At 35.4% G+C, this 22,855-nt stretch overlaps 2 protein-coding genes across 3 annotated transcripts; both read right to left on the bottom strand.

The window, feature by feature from the left end:
* Positions 1-11,677: 11,677 nt before the first annotated feature.
* On the bottom strand, positions 11,678-14,338 carry LOC113710717 (uncharacterized). Of its 2 annotated transcripts, XR_003452936.2 has the most exons (3): positions 12,288-14,338; positions 12,080-12,152; positions 11,678-11,938 (listed from the first exon to the last, which is right to left on the bottom strand). XR_003452936.2 is itself a non-coding variant. In XM_027233833.2 (2 exons), the coding sequence occupies exon 1, from the start codon at positions 14,082-14,084 to the stop codon at positions 12,291-12,293; it is 1,794 nt and encodes a 597-aa protein (XP_027089634.1). In that variant the 5' UTR covers positions 14,085-14,336; the 3' UTR covers positions 11,678-11,938; positions 12,288-12,290. The 2 variants fall into 2 exon arrangements, 1 of the variants encoding a protein (XP_027089634.1); XM_027233833.2 differs by lacking the exon at positions 12,080-12,152 and having other exon boundaries at positions 12,288-14,336.
* Positions 14,339-17,322: 2,984 nt separating this feature from the next.
* On the bottom strand, positions 17,323-21,166 carry LOC113710595 (uncharacterized). The gene is made up of 7 exons (XM_027233697.2): positions 21,026-21,166; positions 20,191-20,256; positions 20,036-20,085; positions 19,867-19,931; positions 18,036-18,127; positions 17,801-17,872; positions 17,323-17,724 (listed from the first exon to the last, which is right to left on the bottom strand). The coding sequence occupies exons 1-7, from the start codon at positions 21,026-21,028 to the stop codon at positions 17,686-17,688; spliced, it is 387 nt and encodes a 128-aa protein (XP_027089498.1). The 5' UTR covers positions 21,029-21,166; the 3' UTR covers positions 17,323-17,685.
* Between the last annotated feature and the right edge of the window lie 1,689 nt (positions 21,167-22,855).

Genomic DNA, 22,855 nt, shown 5'->3' with positions numbered 1-22,855 from the left:
ATTTCCCTTTCATCATTTTTAGGTGTTTGGTTAGCTTATTAAAAATATTTTCTTACTTCATTTTTCTGGTGTTTGTTTAACTATTGAAATATTTTCACTTTTATCTCTATCTTTACTTTCTACACATTATAACTACATACTTCTTCCCATGCAAAATAAGAAAATTTATCTCATTGTTTAACTTTAAAAAATCTTGGAAAAATGTATATATGAACAAAAAATATCTCCTTAAGCAATAAACAAATTGCTGGCCATTTAGTGTCAAATATCAATCACATGCAATGCTTATTGTGACATATATCTTGCACTCTCACTGCTGAAAGTTTCTCTAGAAAAAAATGTCCCTATTATACATAATTAATTACTAACATAGGATGAGTAGGATGAGGTTTTTTTTTTTTTTTTTTTTGAATATACTAGGGGGAGGGTTAGGTTAGGTTGGGTGGTACGGGGGAGGGAGTGTAAGGAAGAGGTCTTGGGTTCGAGTTCTCCTGTTTACACTAAAAAAAAAAAAGAACATATTACAAGATGTTTTCAGTAAGTTTGAAATATACTACAGGCGGGATGCATGCATTTCGGAAAACAACTTCAGTAAGTTTGGAAAGGAAGTTGTTTTCCATAAGATGAGTGAAAATATTTTACATAGGAAAATGTTTTCAGTAACTTTTGTGCAACCAAACACGGGAAATTAGGAAAATATTTTCCTGGAAAACATTTTCACCCGAAACAAACGGACCCTAAGTGACATTAAATTTTCTAAACAAAACATGCTCCCAAAATTCAGTAATAAACTTTCCACTTATCACTGATTGTGATATGCATTCAAATATATTAAATTTAATACTTAACAATTCAATAACTTAATGGATTCAGACTTCAATTTTCAATTTTCAATATTATCAAACGCTTCGTAAGTCAAAACAATAAAAGGAAACAGCACAAGCAAACACATGCTAACAAATGCTGATAATATCTAAAACCTTTCAACAGAGAACATAAAGGCCATAATTCAATTAGCAAGATAACAGATTCAAGGCTCCAAATAAACAAGAAAAAAAAAAAAAGAAAAGCCCAAGCCAGCAGAACAAAAGATGAAAGCTTTATGGAGTTTTTAGACAAACTTCACAGCGACAAATGCTAACTTTCAGAAGAAATAGAGGCACAGCTAACAGTCCAGTCACCTTGATTTTTTTTTTTACGAAACGTTAGATTCATTTCATTCATTGTAATGAATAATTACATGTGCGACCAAAGGCTCGAAAGGTCTGTACATCTAGTGCTCAAATAGCACTGAGAAAATTCCATTCCTCATCCACAAAAATGCTTAAGGCATGGGAACTTAGGTTGTGTTTGGATTGCATTTTCTATCATTTTTCATGAAAAAATTACTATAGCGATTTGATATATGTGAGGGAAAAAGGTGATCACGGAAAACGACAATATTTTTCGACGGAAACAAGTAATCCAAGCATGGCCTAATATTTTACTTCTTTGTAATACTTTCCTCATTAACCAAGCGAAACAAGCACATGCGAAACAGCTTCTGCATGTTAAGAATGTCATCTATCAAGGTAGCTATACTGCTATTGGAGGGCTCTTGTACCTGATCTGTCTCTTAAGTTCTTGGTTCCAGCCAGCTTGATTGCAAAGAGAAGATGTACATTTTATAACCAGAAGCCACGAGAAAGAGGGAAAATTAGTACAAAGAAAAAAACAGGAAAATTAAAACGAAAAAAAAATACTAATAAAGCAATAGAAATAATCAAGAAAAATAAATTAATTCTAGATGCAATTATATACCACTTGTTATCAAGGGTATTTATATTAACTTTTTTGACGAGATGTACACAAAAAACCATTCATTTAGTGGAGAAGCCGATATAAATGTTCTTTAATATACAAAATTGCACTGTCTTTGTTAATTAATCATTCTAGTGCCCCATTGTCACACATTTTTCATTGTAATAAGTGAAATCATCACCAAAAGAAACTATGAAACTATGAAATAATTTTATCGGTTGTACGAGAAAATTGTATGGAAGTGAAAAGAAACTTCAGAAAAAAAAAAAGAGTGTGATTTCTTAAAGCCCAGATAAAGTTTGTACAGTGGTTTGTAAAATCTACGTCTAGGGGGAAAAAAACCCACTTTCCGCACTTTGTTAAAGTATGTCTCTCAACTTCATCTTTTTTTTCATTATTTTTGTTGGAAAAATCGTTTGAATCACTCACTATACAAGAAAATCAACATCTTGGAACTCTACAAGTACTCATAGATTCCCCTCTCTGATGCATTAGCCAGCAAGTCCCTGGAATTACCTTTCGAATTAGAGCTACAAAATCCCCGAAAGCTACTTTCCTTTGCAAGTATTAAAAAAAAAAGGTATTTGAAGTTAAGCATATAAAAAACAAATAAGTTTGTTCAGTCGTACTTGGTAACTCCATGTGTCGCACTGGCGCCCTAACCCAGAGGAGGGGCAAGAACGGTTGCAGAACCGTTCCTGAAGATTCATGACCAAAATTTGGCCAAAAAAAAAAAATATATATATATATAAGGTTCAAATCACATCTTATATATCGATTTTCACATTATATGTGGGGTTTATAAAATTTTGTTCTATAGTTACACGTTATTGAAAGTGAATTATATTATTTGCATACAAAGTTATATCTTGTGCATTTTACACTAAATTGACTCGAGCAGTTTTTCTGACAACCTTTCGGGCCCATGCTCCCCTAACCCCTAGGGAAGCAATAACGAACCATTTAAAACAGAGCTCTACATGAAAACTTGCTACTGTTTTTGCTTTTTCAGATATATATAAGGTTCAAATCGCATCTTATATATCGTTTTTCACATTCTATGTGGGGTTTACAAAATTTTGTTCTATAGTTACACGTTATTGAAAGTGAATTATATTATGTGCATACAAAGTTATATCTTATGCATTTTACACTAAATTGGCTCGAGCAGTTTTTCTGACAACCTTTTGGGCCCGTGCTCCCCTAACCCCTAGGGAAGCAACAACGAACCATTTAAAACAGAGCTCTACATGAAAACTTGTTACTGTTTCTGCTTCTTCAAAAATAATTAACATAAAAATTAACATCCGTCAATAGCACCGTGCATAATATTTAAGATTTAAATAGTTATGCCTTGTTTAGAATGCCCTTTTTTTTTCGTGAATACATTTTTCAATGATTTTTGTACCTCACATACAACAAATCAAATCGTTATAATGTATTTTCTATAAAAACTTTAGAAAATAGCAATCTAAATATTGACGTATAGTTACCAAACACTAATATAGGGAAATAAGTCTACCTATTTCATCAGATTATATCAAAACAAAAAGCATCATGCACTAAAGTTCCCCAATATACCTACCATAGTGTATGGTGGATATATTCCGTTTCCTGGAAAATGCAAAACCATCCACATCGCACGTAAATAAATTTTAATAGAATGTAATCAATGTATAGCCAAACTTTTTTTTTTCATTAAATTAGCCAGCACTTCCATTTGTTTTTTTGCCATAAACATTGCTAAATAAAAGATAACTTAACCAATCTCAGATCAGGCAAATCCTTAACGATAAGAAAGCGAATCAAACAGAAAATCAAAATGGCTATTGAGCCAGTCAAATTCGTTATAGTTGTTCAATTAATCCACTGTCAAAATTGTAAGGATCGAAAACAACCTAAGGAGGGGTATATTAGGTGAATTAAGAAACTAATCAGATTATGGGCACTTTTTGCTCAATATGAAATTTACCCTCTTTTCTAAGTGATCACACAATGAATCAATCAATCAATGAACAAAATCACTTGAGAGAAGTAGAAGATATAAGCAATTTAAAGATCACAAAATAACAATAAGCAAATAAGAAGAGAAGAATTGCAAACCAATTGACTACCAAGCGCCTCTTGAGCTTGTAGATCAATTCAAACAAGTTTTTTCAAGTTCATGAAATACAATCAATCTTGTGTATAAAGGAAGGTTCACTTCCTCCTTACCCCAAGCTCCATTCGGTCAAGTTGGAAAGTTTTACTATCCCTTAGGACAACCCTCACAGAGTTACACTATTGAAGTATTCACTCACAAATGAAAAGCTTACAATAAACTTCATACCACCAAGACTACAAATCTTTCTTGGAGAGTGTTTTCTCACTAAAACTACTCTATATCTTTTGTATCTTCAGTGTACAAAAGTTATTTGAAATTTCTGACCATGCTCTATTTACAGGAGACCAAGAAAGTGCTTCATTAATGATTCCAACGGATAGAAAGTAGTTGAAGAGTCAACTAGCCGTTGGGAGTATCGGACGTCCGGTACATCCGTAGCATGCGTCCGACAGCAGGCAATGAGTTTGAAAAGCTTCTTCAATTCTATTGAACGTCCGGTGCTTGCGTCCGAAAGCAGATAATGAGTTAGAAGGAATATCTCAATTCTATCGGACGTCCGATATTATCTTTGTGAGCGTCCGACAGCTTTCGTCAAGTTTGAAGGATATTATCGGACGTCCGATACTTGCGTCCGATCGAAGTCAGTGAGTTAGGGGGAATGTCTTATTTCCTTCGGACGTCCGGTGATGGAGTTCTTCATGCGTCCGAAGTTGCACAATAATTATCGGACGTCCGATCCTGTCTTAACAAGCGTCCAACAGCTTTCAGCAACTTTTGTTTCTTTCAATTGCACTTAATCTTTGAATCTGATTTGTTTCATAACTCAAAGTATATCTTGAAAATATATTAGTATCATCCATTTATTTTGTAAACATCAAAAGTTAGGGACTAAGATCAACAAAAATCATTTGAATAGCAATACAAAGACATACCTACTAATCTACTTTATAAAGAATATGACCACAGAAACAAGAATTCTTCTGTCTGCTACTTCACTAATGTTGATGTCCTTCTGCCAGATTGAAGTTCAATGCTGCTTCCAGTAAAAGCACCGGGAGGACCTTTATTGTCATCATCATCTCCATAAGGTGGATGTTTCTTTGATGATCCTGTAGATTTACAATGCAAGCCAGGATATGCAGGATCTTTCTTGAAGTTATCTTCTGAAATTGCTGAATCTGTACTCATGTAAGAACTATGGCCGCCTTGAACATTTAGTACTCGCTTGAGTTTGGAATTTTCCCCTGCTGCCTCCTTCACTAGTGCTCTTAATAACAGCACCACTATTTCCACGGTGTCTTAGATTATATCTGTTCTTTGGTTCTTGACCATCTTGAGGATCAACTGGTGTAAGCTGATGATGAACTGTGCCCTTGCTGCTTCCTTCACCAGTACTCTTAAGACCAAAAGCAGGATTTTTATGCAATCTTAGATTGTAAAAACCTGTCTTTGAGCCTTAACCATCTTGAGGATCAACTGGTGTAAGCTGATGATGAACATTGCCCTTGCTGCTTCCTTCACCAGTACTCTTAGAGACCTAGACCAGCATTTTTATGCGAGCTTAGATTATAAGAACCTGCCTTTTGGCCTTGATCAGGATCAACAGGTTTAGGCTGATGATGAACATTGCCCATGCTGCCTACTTCACCAGTACTCTTAAGATCAAGACCATTATTTCCACGTGGTCTTAGATTGTGGACACTTCTTGATAGTTCTTACTCAGGAAGATGAGCCAGTTCCTTCGACGTGGCCTCGGGATCTTCACCTTGTTTTTGTTTCTTAGACCCTTCAGCTCTCCGTCTGTACAATAAACAATCAATCCAAGATATGAATAATGAATTAAGAAACGCAATGGATGTGAGAAACAGCAAGAGTAAATCAAAATTTTGACTTGCTTGTCCTTCATCTTAGAAGTTGGAAAAAAGAGACCGAATCTGTCCAAGAAATTATCAAGAAAAGCAATAATTCTTGACTGAAGGAGAATCTGATTAGCATTGACCGACTGAAGGGATGAAGAAAGTATAAAGATTGATTAAAAATGGAGAGAGATGATCAAGAGATGAGTAGGAGAAGAACAGGGGCGATTGAATAGCTCTATTTCCAGCTCTGCACTAGAAATGGCTGTGCAATCTGGGTTGGGAGGATAAATTTTCAACTACTGCTTCTGAGTCCTTCTCAAACGAGATATACAGAAGATGAATTCAATATATACGTGGGGAAGAACAATGAGAATGGAAGTTGGAGTTGTGATATAATCAATTGAAGGAAATGGGATGGGATTTTTGAACTCTGTCTTATAGGGAATTTTATATCAAGCGAACAGAGACTTAGCGACCGCGTTAGGGACGATTGTTGACGGTTACTGGATTGTGCAGTGTGCACAAGAAATGGTGAAATTTGTCTAAAAGAAAAGCAATTTGTCATCTTTAACTTACTAGCTCGCGTATCAAAATCTCATTTGGGCCTTCAACAAGTTTGGGCCTCAGAAGAAGTACGGGACATTTCATGTGTGAGAATAAACAAGTCATGTTGACTAGACATGGCAGGGGTCGGATACTCTCAAAAATCCATTTTACTAAACTCTAAACCATATATTTAAGTCTTTTACCAAACTCCATGAGTAACTCTACAGATTTTAACTTCCATTACCAAACACTCTCAATCTCTAGTTCAGATTATTCATCGGATACCTTTACCTGTTAATTTGAATAGTTCAAAAAAAGGTAACTAATTATTATTAAACTAAAATTAATACATACATCATATTAAATCAACACATTACGTTAATTAACTATTACCTTAAATTTTAAAATGATAGACCAAAAAGATGGAATGAGTGGTTGTCTTTGGCTGAGTGGTGGTACAATACCACCTACCATACTTCCATATAGATGAGTCCATTTGAGGCACTTTATGGTCTTAAACCATCACAACTAGCTCTAGGGCCATATTTGCAAACCAATATAGATGCTGTGAAGGATTATTTACAGGAATGAAAGAAGCTAGACGCTATGCTAAAGAAAAACCTAGAGTTGGCACAGCAGAGAATAAATATGTATGCTGATAGAAAGAGAAGTGAAAGGGAATTTGCTGTGGGGGACTGGGTGCATTTGAGGCTACAATCTTACAAACAAAACACAGTGGCTGTAAGAGAGACTCGCAAGCGCTCTGCCAAGTATTGTGGACCATATCAGGTCCTAAGCAGAATTGGAAAGGTAGCTTATAGGCTGAGATTACCAGCTCAATCCTTAATTCATCCAATTTTTCCATGTCTCTTTACTGAAAAGGAAGGTAAGTAAGCATGCTGTTCCCACCACACAGCTTCTAGTCACTGATAAAGAGGGTTGAGTGAGGATGGAGCCTATTGCAGTGCTTGATAGAAGGATGGTGAAGAGGAATAATGCTACAGTTGGTTGGTGCAGTGGTGGAACTCATCACCAGAAGAAGCAACATGGGAAGATGCTAAGTACATTGAGACAGTTTTTCCAAGTTTCCAATCTTGAGGACAAGATTGTGCTAAGGGGGAGGCCTTGTCACAGTGGACAGGTCAAAATGGAAGCTCAGATTGGTAGTCAGAAATTGGGAAGAAGGCATGAGAGGTAAAAGCTAATTTTTTGAAGAGGCGAGGAACGACCCTTGCTGAGAAGCACGCCTCTGCTGGAGCAAAAGGAAGAGTATAAGTAGCAGTTGTAACTTTTTGTCTTTTCCCTTATGGACACATGTCGTCATTCAATTAGTTGTTAGGGAGTTAGTTAAGATTAAATAAACCTTGTGAGCTCACATTTTCTTTCAGATACAATTTTGCTTATTTTGTCAAGATTGAGTTTGCTTAGTTAAGTGAATACTTTCTTCCTTTTCTCGCAAGTTTCCTTCACAACATTCTTCACCCTCTAATCCCACACAAATATCTGTTTCTCCGTAATATTTGAATTAATTAATGAGAATTTGAGCTTCTAGTGTATCCATATCATTGTTACATTGATTTATTTGGAAAATTGTTTCTAAAATTACCACAGCTCTAGTCACCATTACACCAAGATGATGGTGACGATCAAAGGATCCCATTTTTGTGATTTGACTGCGTCATTTCCTGATATCGAATTCCAGACTAGTATTAATATCTACCTCAAGATTAACTTGGACTAGTGTAGCTGCATCATGGTGTTCTTAGTCTTGATAGAAAGGCTGAAGTTCAAGATTTGGGATTAGTGAAGCTGCATCATGCAATTCTTGATCTTGAAGAATATGCAAATGAAAATCTTCTTGAACGGCAGTGGCAACCTTGCCGACAGCAGCTTGCTGACTATCGGGATTTTCCTGATTAATGGGATGGCATTTGGATGAAATGCTGCTTTCTCCTCCTGCTACTGATGGCCTTGGCCCTGCGGTGGATTTTGATGATGATCATGGGGTGGCGGGAAATGCCCATCTCTTCTTGCTTTATAACTAGTATAAACAATACATTAGTCGAAGAATATGAGCGATTAATTTAATATAGGTAGCAAAGCTGAGAATATATAGCAGTACTAAAGATTGGATTTACTTGGCTTTAAACCAGGGTAACACCCTGGAAGCTAGATAAGGAGACTTGCGTAATTGTTCAAGAACTGGATAATATTTTCTAGATTGAGCTTAATTTTGACGAATTGTGACCAACAGAAACAACAAAAGGAAGAAGAGGGAGGAGGGGGTGGATGGCGGCAGCGGTGGTGCGAGGAGGGGTGGTCACAGCGGTTGAGCAAAGAGGGGTAGTGGTGGTGGGTAGTGTGTGGAAGAAGAAAGATGAGAGTATTTTTTATTTAGTTTTTAGGTGTATTTGAATTTGTGTGTTTTTGGAGTTATTTTTGAAGTTATTTTTGGAATTTATTACTATAGATTCTACAAACAAAAAATAGTTTTGAGAAAACAAAGGAAATCCACACAAGGTATTTTTCAAAAACTTTACTGTAATTGTACATATGGAAAAATTTTACTGTAAATGTTTTTAGGAGTGTTTTCGAGTGTATTTTTAGGAATTGTTTTTTGAATTTATAACCTTTTTGAGATATTTTGAAAAAAGCTTACACCACTCACCACCACCACTCTACTCTCTCCCTCTTTCTCCCCCTCTCTCATTCTCCCTCCTCCTCCTACATCCTTCCTCCTCCCTCTCCCTCTCCTTCTCGTACTCAAATTTTGTCCACCTCCAAACCTTCCAAATTTCAAGCATTGTTCCTGAGAATGCAAACTTCTCAAGAACCCCTATAAAACCTTTCTTCTGAATGTAGATCAAAACACCAACAAGACTCTCAACAGGGCTGCGAAGGTGATGCTCTAGGATTTCTTGACAATTTCTTGAAACTTGGAGTTGAAGTTGAGTTAGATGAAGACCAAATAGCTACTTTATGAGCTGCAAAACCTGCAGGGCTAATAATGGCTCTTGTGGGTTCAATCCTTCAGACCGTGGAAAGCCATTCCTCTGTTTCAAATCCCCAGCTGCACAAATTCGTGAAAAGGGTGCCAATAGGATTGCAATCTTGTGCATTCTTTTCTTGTTAATGTGTTTCTTGATCATATTTTTTGTTGGTACTATTATTTTTTGATATAGGCAAAAAGGATTGGCTTTAGAAGAAGATCCCGCCATTGTTTTCCATCGAGACACTGCTCAACTAGTCTTCTTCCACCAATGTTTACTTATGAGAAGCTTGAGTCTTCTATCCATCATTTCGACCAAAAACACAAAATTGGCGATGGAGGAGAGAAGAGAGAGGAGGAAGAAAAGGGAGGAAGGAGAAAGGAAGGGGGAAAGTGGCAGCAGTGGTGGAGGAGGGAGAATGGTGGCTGTGGCGGTGGCAGTGGAGAGTGATTGGTGGTGGTGGTGGTGGAGGTGGTGGTGGTGGTGTTGGATAGTGTGTGGAAGAAGAACGGTGGGAATTTTTTTTTCTTTTGGTTATATTATGTGTTGTATTTTTGGAATTTATTAATGTAGATTTGAAAGACAAAAACAATTTTTGGATCACATTTTTTGAGGAGCTTTTAGGAAAATTTTATTATGCCATTTTTTAGAATGTGATGTATGTAAAGCAAAAACGTATTATAAAGTGTATAAAGAAATATTCATGGAATTTTTAACATATGATGAATCAAATTACCAAACACTGTTTGTCTTTTCAGAGAATCGTTGTCAAATGAAAAATTGTCAAATGAAGCAAAAAAGCCATATTTATTAAAACAACCACAATCCATATGAAGACACTATTGACAAATAACTATAGCAAGAGGCAAAATATTATGCCACTAATGATTTAACAACTACGTCTTCCAAAAAAGATGCATAGATCCTTTGCATCATGCTACCAAAACTCGGTTATGTAGACTCCAATTGTATCAACTAAACTGGCTCCATCCTAGCTAAATCATAGTTCTCTATGTTCCTGTTTATTTGTCTCCAACAAACAACCTTATACCCAAAATGTCCATGACAATTTCCCAAAGAGAAAACAATAAAAAGATGTATCTGAACAGACCAGCATGGTACATTGGTACCAATGTGCCCGATAAAACTCCGAGCAAAAGCCCTTCTAATCATGATAGTTCAACTGACCAATCATATCTACCTCATATATACAAAGAAGGAGCAAATATTTTCTGTAAAGCACTCCTGGAACTGGACAGAAAAAAGAGGCAGTTCATCAATTTACTTTCAACACCGCAGACAGAACAAGTGGATTGGTGGAGCTTGCCTAGCATATAAGCCTAAGTGCCAAGTCTCCATAAGAGCCAAGACATTAAAGCAAATTATGGTACAAAACCTTTTTACGGTACCATCTCATGCTAATTGACTTCATTACCAATCTCCCTTAAATGCTTTACAGCACTGTTGAAAGAAAACTATTTAACTAGCAAGTAGCCACAGAGGTGAATCAGAAGCAAAGGAATTAGATAAGAAGCAGTACGAATAAGCTACTCAAGTTGCTGTACTGTTGCATTTGCTAATCTAGAGCAAATCCAGCATCTAGTACCCGCAAGAGTATCACTTTTTTGGTATTTGAGCTCCTAAAGCTAGCAAGAATTCCGTGAGTAACCTTCATTGTAATGTTCCAAAGAAATTGTACACACCAAGCAAATGTGTCTACAACATTGCCTGTAATTGTCTTAACTAAGGTCCAGGCAGCACTGCTTAGATGTAATCAATTAGTGTCTTCCTAAAGTCATCTATCTTGCTGCACTGTTCAAGAAAATCTCTACCTAAAGAAAAATGCCCCACAAATTGTTGAAAGAACTTATACTTCAACCCTGGTTCAATGAACATGCCTAAGATTCAAGAAAGGAAAGCTATCAAGACTTTTTGGTCATGTACAGACAGTTTTTCAAGTTTGTTTCACAATTTCTAAGGCCATTTTAAATAGTCACCTTCAGAATCAACCCCACCCCCCCAACAAAAAAAAGAAGGCCTACTAGGAGCAGAATTCCCGTCTTTTGGTGCCAAAAGGCAGGGATGTAGTGTCCCTGTATTTTGGTGCATGTTGCAACATCTTAAGAGAGTCCTCAAAGAGAGTTTCACAGGCAAGAATCTCACATTTTTTCATAGTACCATATAAAAGAAAAAACATTTTAAAGCAAGAAAAATAACAGCAGCTAAACTGAATTTAAGTAAACTAGCTGGCTAAAGCAACTATATATGATCAATTATGTGTTGCACCTAAAGTATCAGCACTATGGGCTTCAAAAATTCAGATAATGGTTGCCAGTTAGATTCAACTGTTGCTATTTCAGTTCAACCAGCACTGGATCTTTAGATGAAATAGTAGTACCTGTAACCTTAAAATATCAAGTAAAAGCATAAACAGACTCCAAAATGAATCAAAACCTCCAAATCAGTATAATTTTCAATATTCCCAACAACTGGTTAAAAATTAAGAAATACTAGCCATGGTTTGTCCAACTTCCTAAACAGCTCATGTAAGTATGATAGAATATAACCATCACCGCAAATTCCTTCTTGAATCCTAGCAATCTCTAACCCTTCCTCCATGCTTCTTGATGACATGTAACCTGTGATGTTAAACAAAAAAAAGTGCAATGAACTCAACAACCCACAAAATAAACAAACCACAATATGTGAAAACAGCATATTTTGCAAAACCAATTTTAAAAACAATATTTCCACCAAATAACTGAAGCAATAGGTGAAACCTTATTGCACTTAATGGTGAATTACACTAGCAATAAGCTTCTCCATCCTTTAAAAACACCAAAATTTTGGTACCTGAATCAAGAGAAACATGTCCAGCTATATTATGAACTCAACCACAAATGAACAGATAAACTCAATAAACTAATACCCTCAACTAGAGAGCTTCAGCTAGATTACCATACTTACAGAATATTCCTAAAAACATACCATTCACAGTTTCTGTTGTTGATCCAACTTCAAATTCTGCATTTTCAATCTTTTAACTTCTTGTGGTATATCATGTGTTCTAAATTCCAACTTGAAGCAAACTATCCTTTCCCTAATCCCATTATTTCTCAACAAACTCAAAAAGTTCTCCCAGTCCAAATCTTCCTGCTGCTGCTGCTCCTTCATCCCCCTTTCAGTAAAAACAATTCTATCCACTATCACGTATGTACCCATATCAAAGACCTCAACATTGACTTCCTTTAAATCATGCAGCCAAATCTTACTTAGCTGTGAATCATGAAACCTATCCTGAATTTTTCTGAACATCAGTGTCTCATATAGAAACTTCATTGCCTCATTCTCTCGTACGTCATCATCCCAGTGTGCGTAGACATATTTAGGACGACAAACCCAAAAAAGACCATCAAGGGCTGAAAGTCCCTTCTCTAAGGAGAACATCCAATCAAATTGCAAAGCCAACTCATGCACCTCTTGAGGCTCATGAGTTTTTACTATATTTCTAATCTCATCCAGATCAAAGGATATGCTGCATCCAAAGTCAATCTCAAGTGAAATTTTGGACTGAATTACACTTGCTAATAATTCTCTCAATTTGACAAACCATGAACTATTAACATCAACCCTCTTGGATAAACAAAAGTAAGAAGTCCAACCGCTGGATGCAGCTGCGAAATGAAACCGGGGTACGATGCTGCGACCACTACAATATTCAAAAGAAACAATCTTTGGAACATCAAACTGTGCCTCTACCAACCTATTATTGTCCATCAACTGTATCCTCTTGAGGGACTGACTTGAAATCTTGATGCTTTCCAATTCTCTACAATATCTCACTATCAAATCCTCAAGGTTGGGAAACTTATATGCAAATTCCATAAAGAAAGAGTCGCCGATCCCAATCCCAGTAAACAGTAAACACTTGAGATTCTGATACCATGAGGCAGTCAAAGTAATCAAACAAGTCGATTCCTCATTACCATTTTCCTCATCTATGCAAGTGAGCGACTCAAGCTCTGGTGCATCAACTATAACCGACTGATTTTCAAGTAATCCAACTGCAAGTTCCTTAAGATTATTCAACTTAGTCACCTTAAAATTATCAAACCCCTCAATGTACCGAACTTCTAACACTTCAATTAAAGGGCAGCTTTCAGTTATATTATCAAACATCTCTACATCCAAATCTACCTTTATAAGGCATAGTTTTCTAAGCTCAGAACACATAATCTTCCCAACTGACATTGGCATGATATAACCGTCCCTAACACTCAATTCAACTAGGGATTTAGCCCCAAACACAATTTCAGGCAAATCACAGTCTGGGAGTGAAAAATCAAGATTCCTCACCCCGTTTTGCACGGCTACCTTCGTGCATTCCTCCAACCCGTTTCGCGCGGCTACCTTCGTGCATTCCATGACGAATGGGTTCAACAGCGAAAAGACTCCTTCAACCCTGAAATTCAACGTGTCTATACATATCCCCTGCTTGCGGTAGGGCTTCAGGGTTTTCTTCACGTGCCAGAAAAACTCCTCGCAAATATTCGTTATCTGTTTTTTGCTCCGAAGCCAGGTGCGGCGTAGCTTGAGTTTCTTGTGGAAGTAGAGCTTAGGATTGAATTCCAACTTTGGGCGTGTTTGCCACGCTCCTAACCATGATTTCGATAGTAAACTCGCTCTTGTTGATTCTTCGGCTGAGAGGTAAGATAGGATATGGTGGATTATCTCCGGTGGTAGCTCTAAAGCTCCGCCGCCACCGCTGCGGCTGCTTTCCGCCATGGATTGAAGGACGGATTTCAGCAGTTTCGTAACTGCGAAGACAACCGGTAAGCCTTTTAAGTGGAACCAATAACCATTTTTCCTTCAACAGTAATAAAAACTTAACAAGGAAGTGGTTGATACTTGTAGTGGCTGTTAGCTTAAAATTATACAAGTATCAACTTGTGCAAGCCTTTTAATTAATCATCAATATTTGTGTGCTTCCAAAAAAAAATATCAATATTTGTGGTAATATAGGAGAATGTTAGCTTTCACATAAACCACTAAACCAAGGAAGTGTTCTCAAAATGCTTGAAAATGTTAAAATCATGGTATCAGAATAAAAATAGCACGGTGCTTCTATTTTTTTTTCCTTTCCTTTCTTCTTAATATCGAATAAAAATAGATGAGTAAATAAAAAATTCAAGGGGTTCATGACCAACGATAAAGATATACGAGTAACGGTGATTTTGGAATGTATGGATTGTGTTCGAAATAGTGTTAATAAGGTATTAACAGAGATTTCCAGATATATTACTCAAAAAAATCGGCACAATACACCTAATCGATTAGAGATAAAAATAACTAAAGGATGGACCAACCTTATTCCATATTTGTATCTATCATTTAGAAATATTCGTGATTTTCAATAGCTTTTTGTAAACAGACTCAAAAAACAAACATAGGTGGACTCAAAAAATAAATGTGTAATTTGCTATTTTGCCGTGTATATCAAAGTATTGGCCCTGTTCAATAAAATCAAGTGTGTTGGAAAAGGGAATGGTGACTAAAAAGTGCATTGAAGTGTATTAACATTGTGCACCCTGTTTTGCAGGGCATGCTTGTTTTTTTTCAACCGATGGTATTACACTAGTTTTTTTCTTTTTTAAAGCAGCGGTATTACACTAGTTTGGTTCTCTCTTTTCTTCCCGCAAAGTAATAAATCCAACATGTTGGAATAGAAATAATTTGCAAAAAAAAAACATATATATATTTACTCGCATCAAAAACCTACTATTCAACACGTTTTTTTATCTTTTCAATTATTTTTTATTTTACATACATTATATCATAAAAAAGTGATATATTAATTATTCTAAATAATCCCCTGTCCAATCACTCTCGTCGCTTTCAAGTGCCTGACCAATTGATCCAAGCAAACCAACCATTAACTGAGTTTGTTTGGATAAGAGTTTATTTGGATGATTTATTTGAGATATTTACTGTAGCACTTTTTGTGATGTGATGTATGTGAGATAAAAAGGTGATTGGGAAGATAAAAAGGTGATTGGGATTTGTGAGAATAAATTTTGCAAACTAAATTATATTTGTCCAAACAAACTCAACTGTGTTTTATATAGGACAGCGTTAATGGCGTTCCAAAATTTATTATTCACACAATCACACTCCTCTTTTGGGTTCCTTCTATTGGAACTAGGAGCATTTTTTTTTTTTTAAATTTCTAAATGGTCAGGGGGCCTTTTACCTTGGAAAATCATACAACTATCTCATGGGAAGTCAAGGGCCCTTTACTTTGAAAAATCATACAACTACCTTATGGGAAGTTAGCTGCATCCACAAATGATATAAATATGACTGCTGCTTTAGCATTACTAACGCATAATAAAAAGGATTAAGTTATTTCGGGAAATATATTTAACCAACCCCAACCCTTTTTTTCACCTATAGAATGGTAAGTTTTAAAGAGCAACAAAAAAGAAAGCATAATTTAGAAACCTCCTCTAAGGTTTTTGGCATTTATGGCTCCCTCCCTTGAAATTTGAAAAATTACACTTACACCTCTCTTGATGTTATGAAAAGACTATGATAACCTTCACAAACTTTACAAAATTTGAGTGAAAAATGAGTTTGAAAGAGAAAACAAAAATCCTTTTTTGGTAATGTTTCTTTATCCTAAAACTCTAATGTCATCTTATCTCGTACATTATACTTCATTCCCAATTCTTCTGACTAGATTTCTTAATCAATTTATAAAAAGGCAACCAACCAATTAGGAATGCATTTATTAAAATAAGTATCGTCAAAAATTACTTAAGCGAAAAAAATGTCCAAAATACCGGAAAAAGGATGCTTTCAAAACATGACTTAAATTTTTCTGTGAAAAACTAACTTGAAATTTTCACTTAACGCATAATAGTGATAGTTGATTTTTTTAGCATTTAATTTATTTTATACATCACAGAGAGGTTATATGGAATATTCATTGAAATTTTTTTTTATGCTTACATCACCAATTTGTTACCAAGACATGCTTTCTAGAAGAGGTTTCTTGTAATTTTCCAAACCTCAACAGAGGTGGCTATAATTGTCCGAACTCGAAGTGTTGTGAGAATGACAAATTTTAGAGTATGATTAACATTTTCCTGTATACATAATATATTATTACTATTCAAGAATCCACATTTGCTGCTTTAATTATGTTACTGCTAGAACTGTTAATCGAGCTGAGTCGAGCTCGAGCACATGATAATTGAGTTCAACTCGAACCTCCAATCGAGTTAGCTCGAATTCGCTCGATTAGCAATTCGAGTTTCAAAAGCCGTTCGAGATTGACTTGTCAAACTCGGCTGAAAACTCGAACTCGAGCTCAAAATCGAACCGAGCTTAACGAACTGAGTCGAACCCTAATCGAGAAAAGGAAAGAGGGTAAAACTATTAGATACAAAATGAAATTACAATAATACCCCTACTATTCGAGCCTATCAAGCTGTTAACGAGCCGAGTTAAAACTATTAGATACAAAATGAAATTACAATAATACCCCTACTATTCGAGCCTATCAAGCTGTTAACGAGTCGAGCATAGCTCGGCTCGTTTAATAGACGAGTATATATACAACTTGAGCTCGGCTCTTTTTTCTTAGTAAATGAGCCAAGTCGAGCTCTTATCGAGCTGGGTCAAGCTCAACTCGCGAGCTACCCGATTCAATTAAGAGCTCTAGTTACTGCATGCAATATTAACGAGTGACAAACTTTGTTGTCTCTATATCTTGTTATTTCAAAATCATTTTTTGTTGCGTCAAGATCTACATTTGATTTTTTGTTATTTCAAAATCTACATTTGGTTTTTATGCAAGAACGCCCAGTGCCTAGTAAAGGACATATTTTTGGGAAAATGGCGAGGTCCGAGAAGAGAACAACCTTTTTACATCCAGGGCATCTTCACATAAACGAAGGCATTGAGCCCTATTCCTTAGTTTCGAGAACTATTTCAGCACAAACTGGGAAAAATACCAGTATTTAGCATGAAAATCTGCCTCGGATATCATTTGATGCTGAAGCATCTGATTCCCAACCTCCCCATTGCAAGTGCAACGAATCACAAGTGAAACTGGTGACATATGTTTATACATCCATGTCGAGGTGCAAATAGTTCACTGGAGACTCGACAATCTAAGTACAAGAGGCACTCAGATTAAAGATTTAAAATGACAAATATTACTCTCTCAACTTGGACAATAATATTCTAGATCTATTCAAATTTACAACAACCAGACTGGAAAACCAGGGCAGAGTAGGCATAAGATTGAAATGCTACCAGGTAACATGGCAGGAAAACCAAGCGGAAGGATGGGGCATAAGAATCCAAGGCTGCAGACATGCTAATCATCGTCTTCAAGAACACTCCGACGTCTCTGAATCTGAGAAATAGAAAAGGTACAAACGACATTCCAATCATGACTGACATAAAAGCCAAAAAGAGAAGTTCTGACTTACCGTAACTTTTGTCTGTTTAGTGGTTTGAGTGTTGATTTGCTCAAGCAATGATATGAGCCTCTCCTCAGAAACCTAAATAAAAAACATTATTGATAAACACCCAATTTTTTCGCGAGTTGCATAAAATATTCAAATATGTTTCTAATAACAGATCATTGATAGAATATATTTGTAGTCCAATCACTGAACACATATGTTGTATAAGCATTCACCAATGAAAGCAGCAAAGATGCACCTTTTCAGCGATCTGACCCGATTGTGCAGCTCTCAGAATAACATCTTCAACTCCTCTAGCTTTCTCAGGTTTCACCAATGCAATTCGAGCGACTATCCACAAGAATATAATATAAAACCAAGTATAAATTTCTTCGTTCAAATGTGATCATCAAGTTAAAAGCAACAGAATTAAAACAGAGATAAAAATAACAACCATAAGGTCTTAGAAAACATAGTCAAACTAGACCCAATGGTGTCATTATAGGTCCAGCTAGATCCCTAATCAGTCTCTCCACTACTTGAGTAATCATGCTGCGACAGTATTCTGAAGATGAAAATTATGAATCTAACTTCTCAAAGAACTGATTTAAAAACATGTTCTGCATTACGAACATAAAGCAGCCCAAACTAAGAACCTATATAAACCATAATGATGCCACTAAAGATTGGATCCATACATCTCTTACAAGAAAACATCAATCATCATCAATGTTCATTAACAGGTCTAATATAGCTCCACCAAGCTCATATACACCACCAATTTCTCAGGCAACATGTATGGATCAAAATAATTCACACAAGCCAAGAATAATAAACGCCAAATAAAGGCAAAGCCTTGATTCCAATTCATGAATTTCAAGTTTCATATATTATAGACACTACCTTGTACTGGAGAAAAATTCTTTGAGGAGAACACTTTGTAAGTAAAAAGTCAAATTTTTGGCACCCAAATATAGGGGAAAAGACAGCTTAACCTTTACAGTACTTAATGAAGGAAAAATACTGACATTTTTTGTTATAGGAGTATCTTATACAGTTGGAAAGTCCAGGAGAGCTAAGATAGAGTAACTTAGTCATGCCAGAGGGAAAAACTACTATAGTTCTGCAGAGAAAAGCGAATAATTATACAACTACGGAACAATTCTTCTCCTCAGTGTGACTGATCAAAGAAAAAAGCACTTTAGCAACAAACCAAATTGAAGAATAAACAATTACTCCATCCATCAGGGGAAAAAAAAAGGTTATGCTTTCCTTCCTTTGTTGACAATTATTTCACTTTTTTCTTACATGAAAATTTAGACTAAAAAAAATCTTTTCTTTTAAATACTTTATGCACCAAAAATATATATATATATAGAATGTATTTCCTTCTCTATCTTCAAAATTTGAATCAAGTAATACGATGGCTAAACATGTTTTCCACATCCTCCTTAAACTACTATTACACATGTTGCATAATTGACATGCCAAGTACAATGCACCTAAGCCTCAAAGATCTAGCATTACCTCATCATCCATATCCTATGGATCATAACACAGATTCAAAGTAACTGCATCCTAATAAGGAATATCTTTACTATCACATACTCCAAGATATGGTTCTGAAGACCACCTACACAACTTATTCAATGATTTAGTTAGCTTGAAAAGGAGTATTCGTGCAAAATGCCAATACATAGATCTTGCTCACAATTTTGTCTCCAAATGAGCCACACAGAAAAAGCAAACTTAGCACTTTCCGAGTAATTTTTATTTTTGATTTGCAAAAGAAAATGATTGGAAACTGAAAGATAATATTCCTTCCTGATACTGTCAGATCGAGAAATAGACCAAAGTTGATTCAACCAAAAAATGTCATTGAACAAAATGAAGAATGCTATGTACCTAAGAAAAGCCAAAACATCCTTCCTACAAATGCAACAAAGAGGTGGAATGAAAATGTAGAAGTTGGATATTTTTAGATAACCAAAAGATTGCAAAGACTTTTCTCATAAACCACTAAATTCTAAAAGTGAACATGCAACCTAAATACACAACAAACAGAATGCTATCTTTATGCTCGAACTTACGTCTTTCTCGTGCTTCAGATGTCAGAATTTGGCTCAGCATCATTTGTCTCCGCTCTTCAGCCTCCCTGTCAAAATTACAGAGTTACTATAAAAAAAGATAAATACATGTCCAGGAATACCAGGCTATTAAAATAAGAGAGGCTGAAACTAGATGAGGACAGATATCAACCTCTTAGCATCGTCCTGAGCTTTTTGCTGCTCTGAGTTTTGATTATTTCCCTGTTCGTCAGTAGTTAGAATAGATGAGGCTCCGATCCAACCTAAACTCTTAACACTATGATTCACTGAAACAGCAATATACACAAACAAAGGAGCAGCACTTACCACACCATGCTGAGCCATAAGCTCCTGCATTCTTCTCTGCCTGATAGCTTCCAATTCAGGGTCGGCCTATAGAAAACAGAAAATTGAACAACCTAAGCACAATTTCCAATTATAATATACTATATTTGCAAAATCACTGAACCCTAGGACAACCAATATACTATTGTCCTCCATTTCATGTTCTACTTGCACCAATATAGGCTTGCAAGCAACATCTACTTCAGCAAAACCATTTGCCAATTAACTCCAACCGGCTTCCCACCAGCATCAGATTTCTCCATTCTAAATCCATCATATTATGTCAAACAGAATCTCCTTACTCGATATCCATTAACTTGCTAACAATACAACATTTCAAAGATCAATTCCCAAAAAAAAAAAGGCAAGAATAAAAATGAAGCATAAAAAAGATTTTATACATAGTCAAGCACAATTGACTCAATAACTATAAAAATTCAATCTTTGCAACTCATAAAAATCCTTAAAAAGGTTATCAAGAAACACCTTGACAACTCAAGGTTCAAAAAAATGAAGCATTTCATATCCAGAACTTCACCAGCTTACCAGAAATACAATTAATCCACCAGTTAAAACAACCCAGATAAAATCAAAACAAATCATCATAAACCGAAAACCAAACAACGACAAGCATAAAAATTAAACTTTATAATCAAATTACTCAAAGAAAACCACAAATTGTAAGAAAACAAAGATTGAGCTTGGTCCTTTAGCAAACCCTATAATAGAGTACACAACATAAATCAGAATTCTGAGATCGATCGAAATACATAGAAAGAGAGTGAGGGAGAGGGAAAAAGCGAGAAGGATTAATTACCATTTTTGCTGCAAGTGAAGATGTATATCTCCCCAGCGGCAACAATGATGGAGAAGGAAAAAGGCCCGGCTATGTGAAGAGAGTTAGTTCCTTCAATCGTTTTCGTTTGCTGCTATCCTCTTCTGATGTACGAAGCTGGACATATCTTGTGAACTAAGACATGAAGAATCAGATACGAGATGGGACGGACCACCAGTGGAGGTCTATTGGGTTGTGGGCTGTAGACTTGAGGACGGATGGGCTGATCTGTTCTATTTGAGAGGAAGGCAGAGAAGAGCCGTGTGCTCCATCATTTTTGTTTTTGTATTTTATTTTAGGGTTAATCACATTTTATCCCCTTAAAAGATATCTCATTTCTCAGTTTACCCCCTAATCTTTAATTTTGCTCACTTAATCCCCTTTAGGACAAAATTGCCCTTGCATTATTTTGACTTTTCATTTACTTTGTTTTCCTTTCTTTTATTTCTTTTTCTCTTTCTTCTTTATTTAATTCTTCCTCTTTCCCACAAAAATCTTTACCTTAATGATTGAAATTAAAAAAGAGGAATTGCAGAGATCTATCTTCTCCTTAAATGATTAAAAAAAATATTCAAATCACTTTCCTAAAATATAATTTTTTTAGCCTTTCAATTCTTTTAATTTTGGATTTTCCTCTTTCCTTTATAATTTCTTATTTTATTCTCAAGAAAATATCTTAAGATGAAATTGTGACCTGATTAATAATCATCAATTGAAATTTGTGACACGTGGCATCATACAAAAAATCAAAATTAGTTTTTGATGTCTTTTAAACCTTCACCTAGAAATATGTAATTATAAACTCAAAACAAAAATTTTCGTTGAAATGAAATTTCTATTGGGAAGGATGAAAGAGAGAAGAAAGAGAAAAAGAAATAAAAGAAAGGAAAACAATTTCATCTTATGATATTTTCTTGAAAATAAAATGAGAAACTAGAAAGGAAAGAGGAAAATCCAAAATTAAAAGAATTGAAAGGCTAAAAAAATTGTATTTTAGGAAAGTGATTTGAATATTTTTTTAATCATTTAAGAAGAAAATAGATCTTTGCAATTCCTCTTTTTTAATTTCAATCATTAAGGTAAAAATTTTTGTGGGAAAGAGGAAGAATTAAATAAAGAAGAAAGAGAAAAAGAAAGGAAAGAAAGGAAAACAAGGTAAACAAAAAGTCAAAGTAATACAAGGGCAATTTTGTCCTAAAGGGGGTTAAGTGAGCAAAATTAAAGATTAGGGAGTAAACTGAGAAATGGGGTATTCTTTAAGGGGATAAAATATGATTAACCCTTTATTTTATTTACACGTTCTACGTCTCGATCTTCTCCTTTCAAATAGGGCTAATTATATCTACCTCTCTTATGGTTTGACCAACTTATCAAATGAAACGTGTGATTGGCTAACATCTGTCAACAGCCAGAGCAAAGAGACAAAAAGCCAATAAAGAAAAATGATCAGGAATTTAAATAAAAACATGGTATTATCATATCACTTACTTATCTTTTAGATGTCAAAAGCAGTCCTTCTTCTCCACTTGATAGACTACCCAACTTTCTTCAGCTTCTAATTCAACACTACCCTTTAGTGTTGAATATGTCTAAATGCATTAGCTTAAAGATAGTGAGAAGAATAGTTATAGTATTTAGTTTAATTATAGTGATTAGATAGCCTAATTATACTAGGTTGATTTTAGAATCTTGGTAGGTTGATTTTAGGGTCATGGTTGGTTTCAATCTTGTATATATATGATTGTTGTATCTCTTATTTTATATGAAAAAGGTAATTCCCAAAATATCTTCCTATCCTCCTTCTTCTTTTTC

This window comes from Coffea arabica, chromosome 9e, assembly GCF_036785885.1.
Source record: "Coffea arabica cultivar ET-39 chromosome 9e, Coffea Arabica ET-39 HiFi, whole genome shotgun sequence".
Classification (NCBI taxonomy): domain Eukaryota; kingdom Viridiplantae; phylum Streptophyta; class Magnoliopsida; order Gentianales; family Rubiaceae; genus Coffea; species Coffea arabica.
The sequence above is the reverse complement of the archived record's forward strand: the minus strand, read 5'-3'. Positions and strand labels throughout refer to the sequence as shown.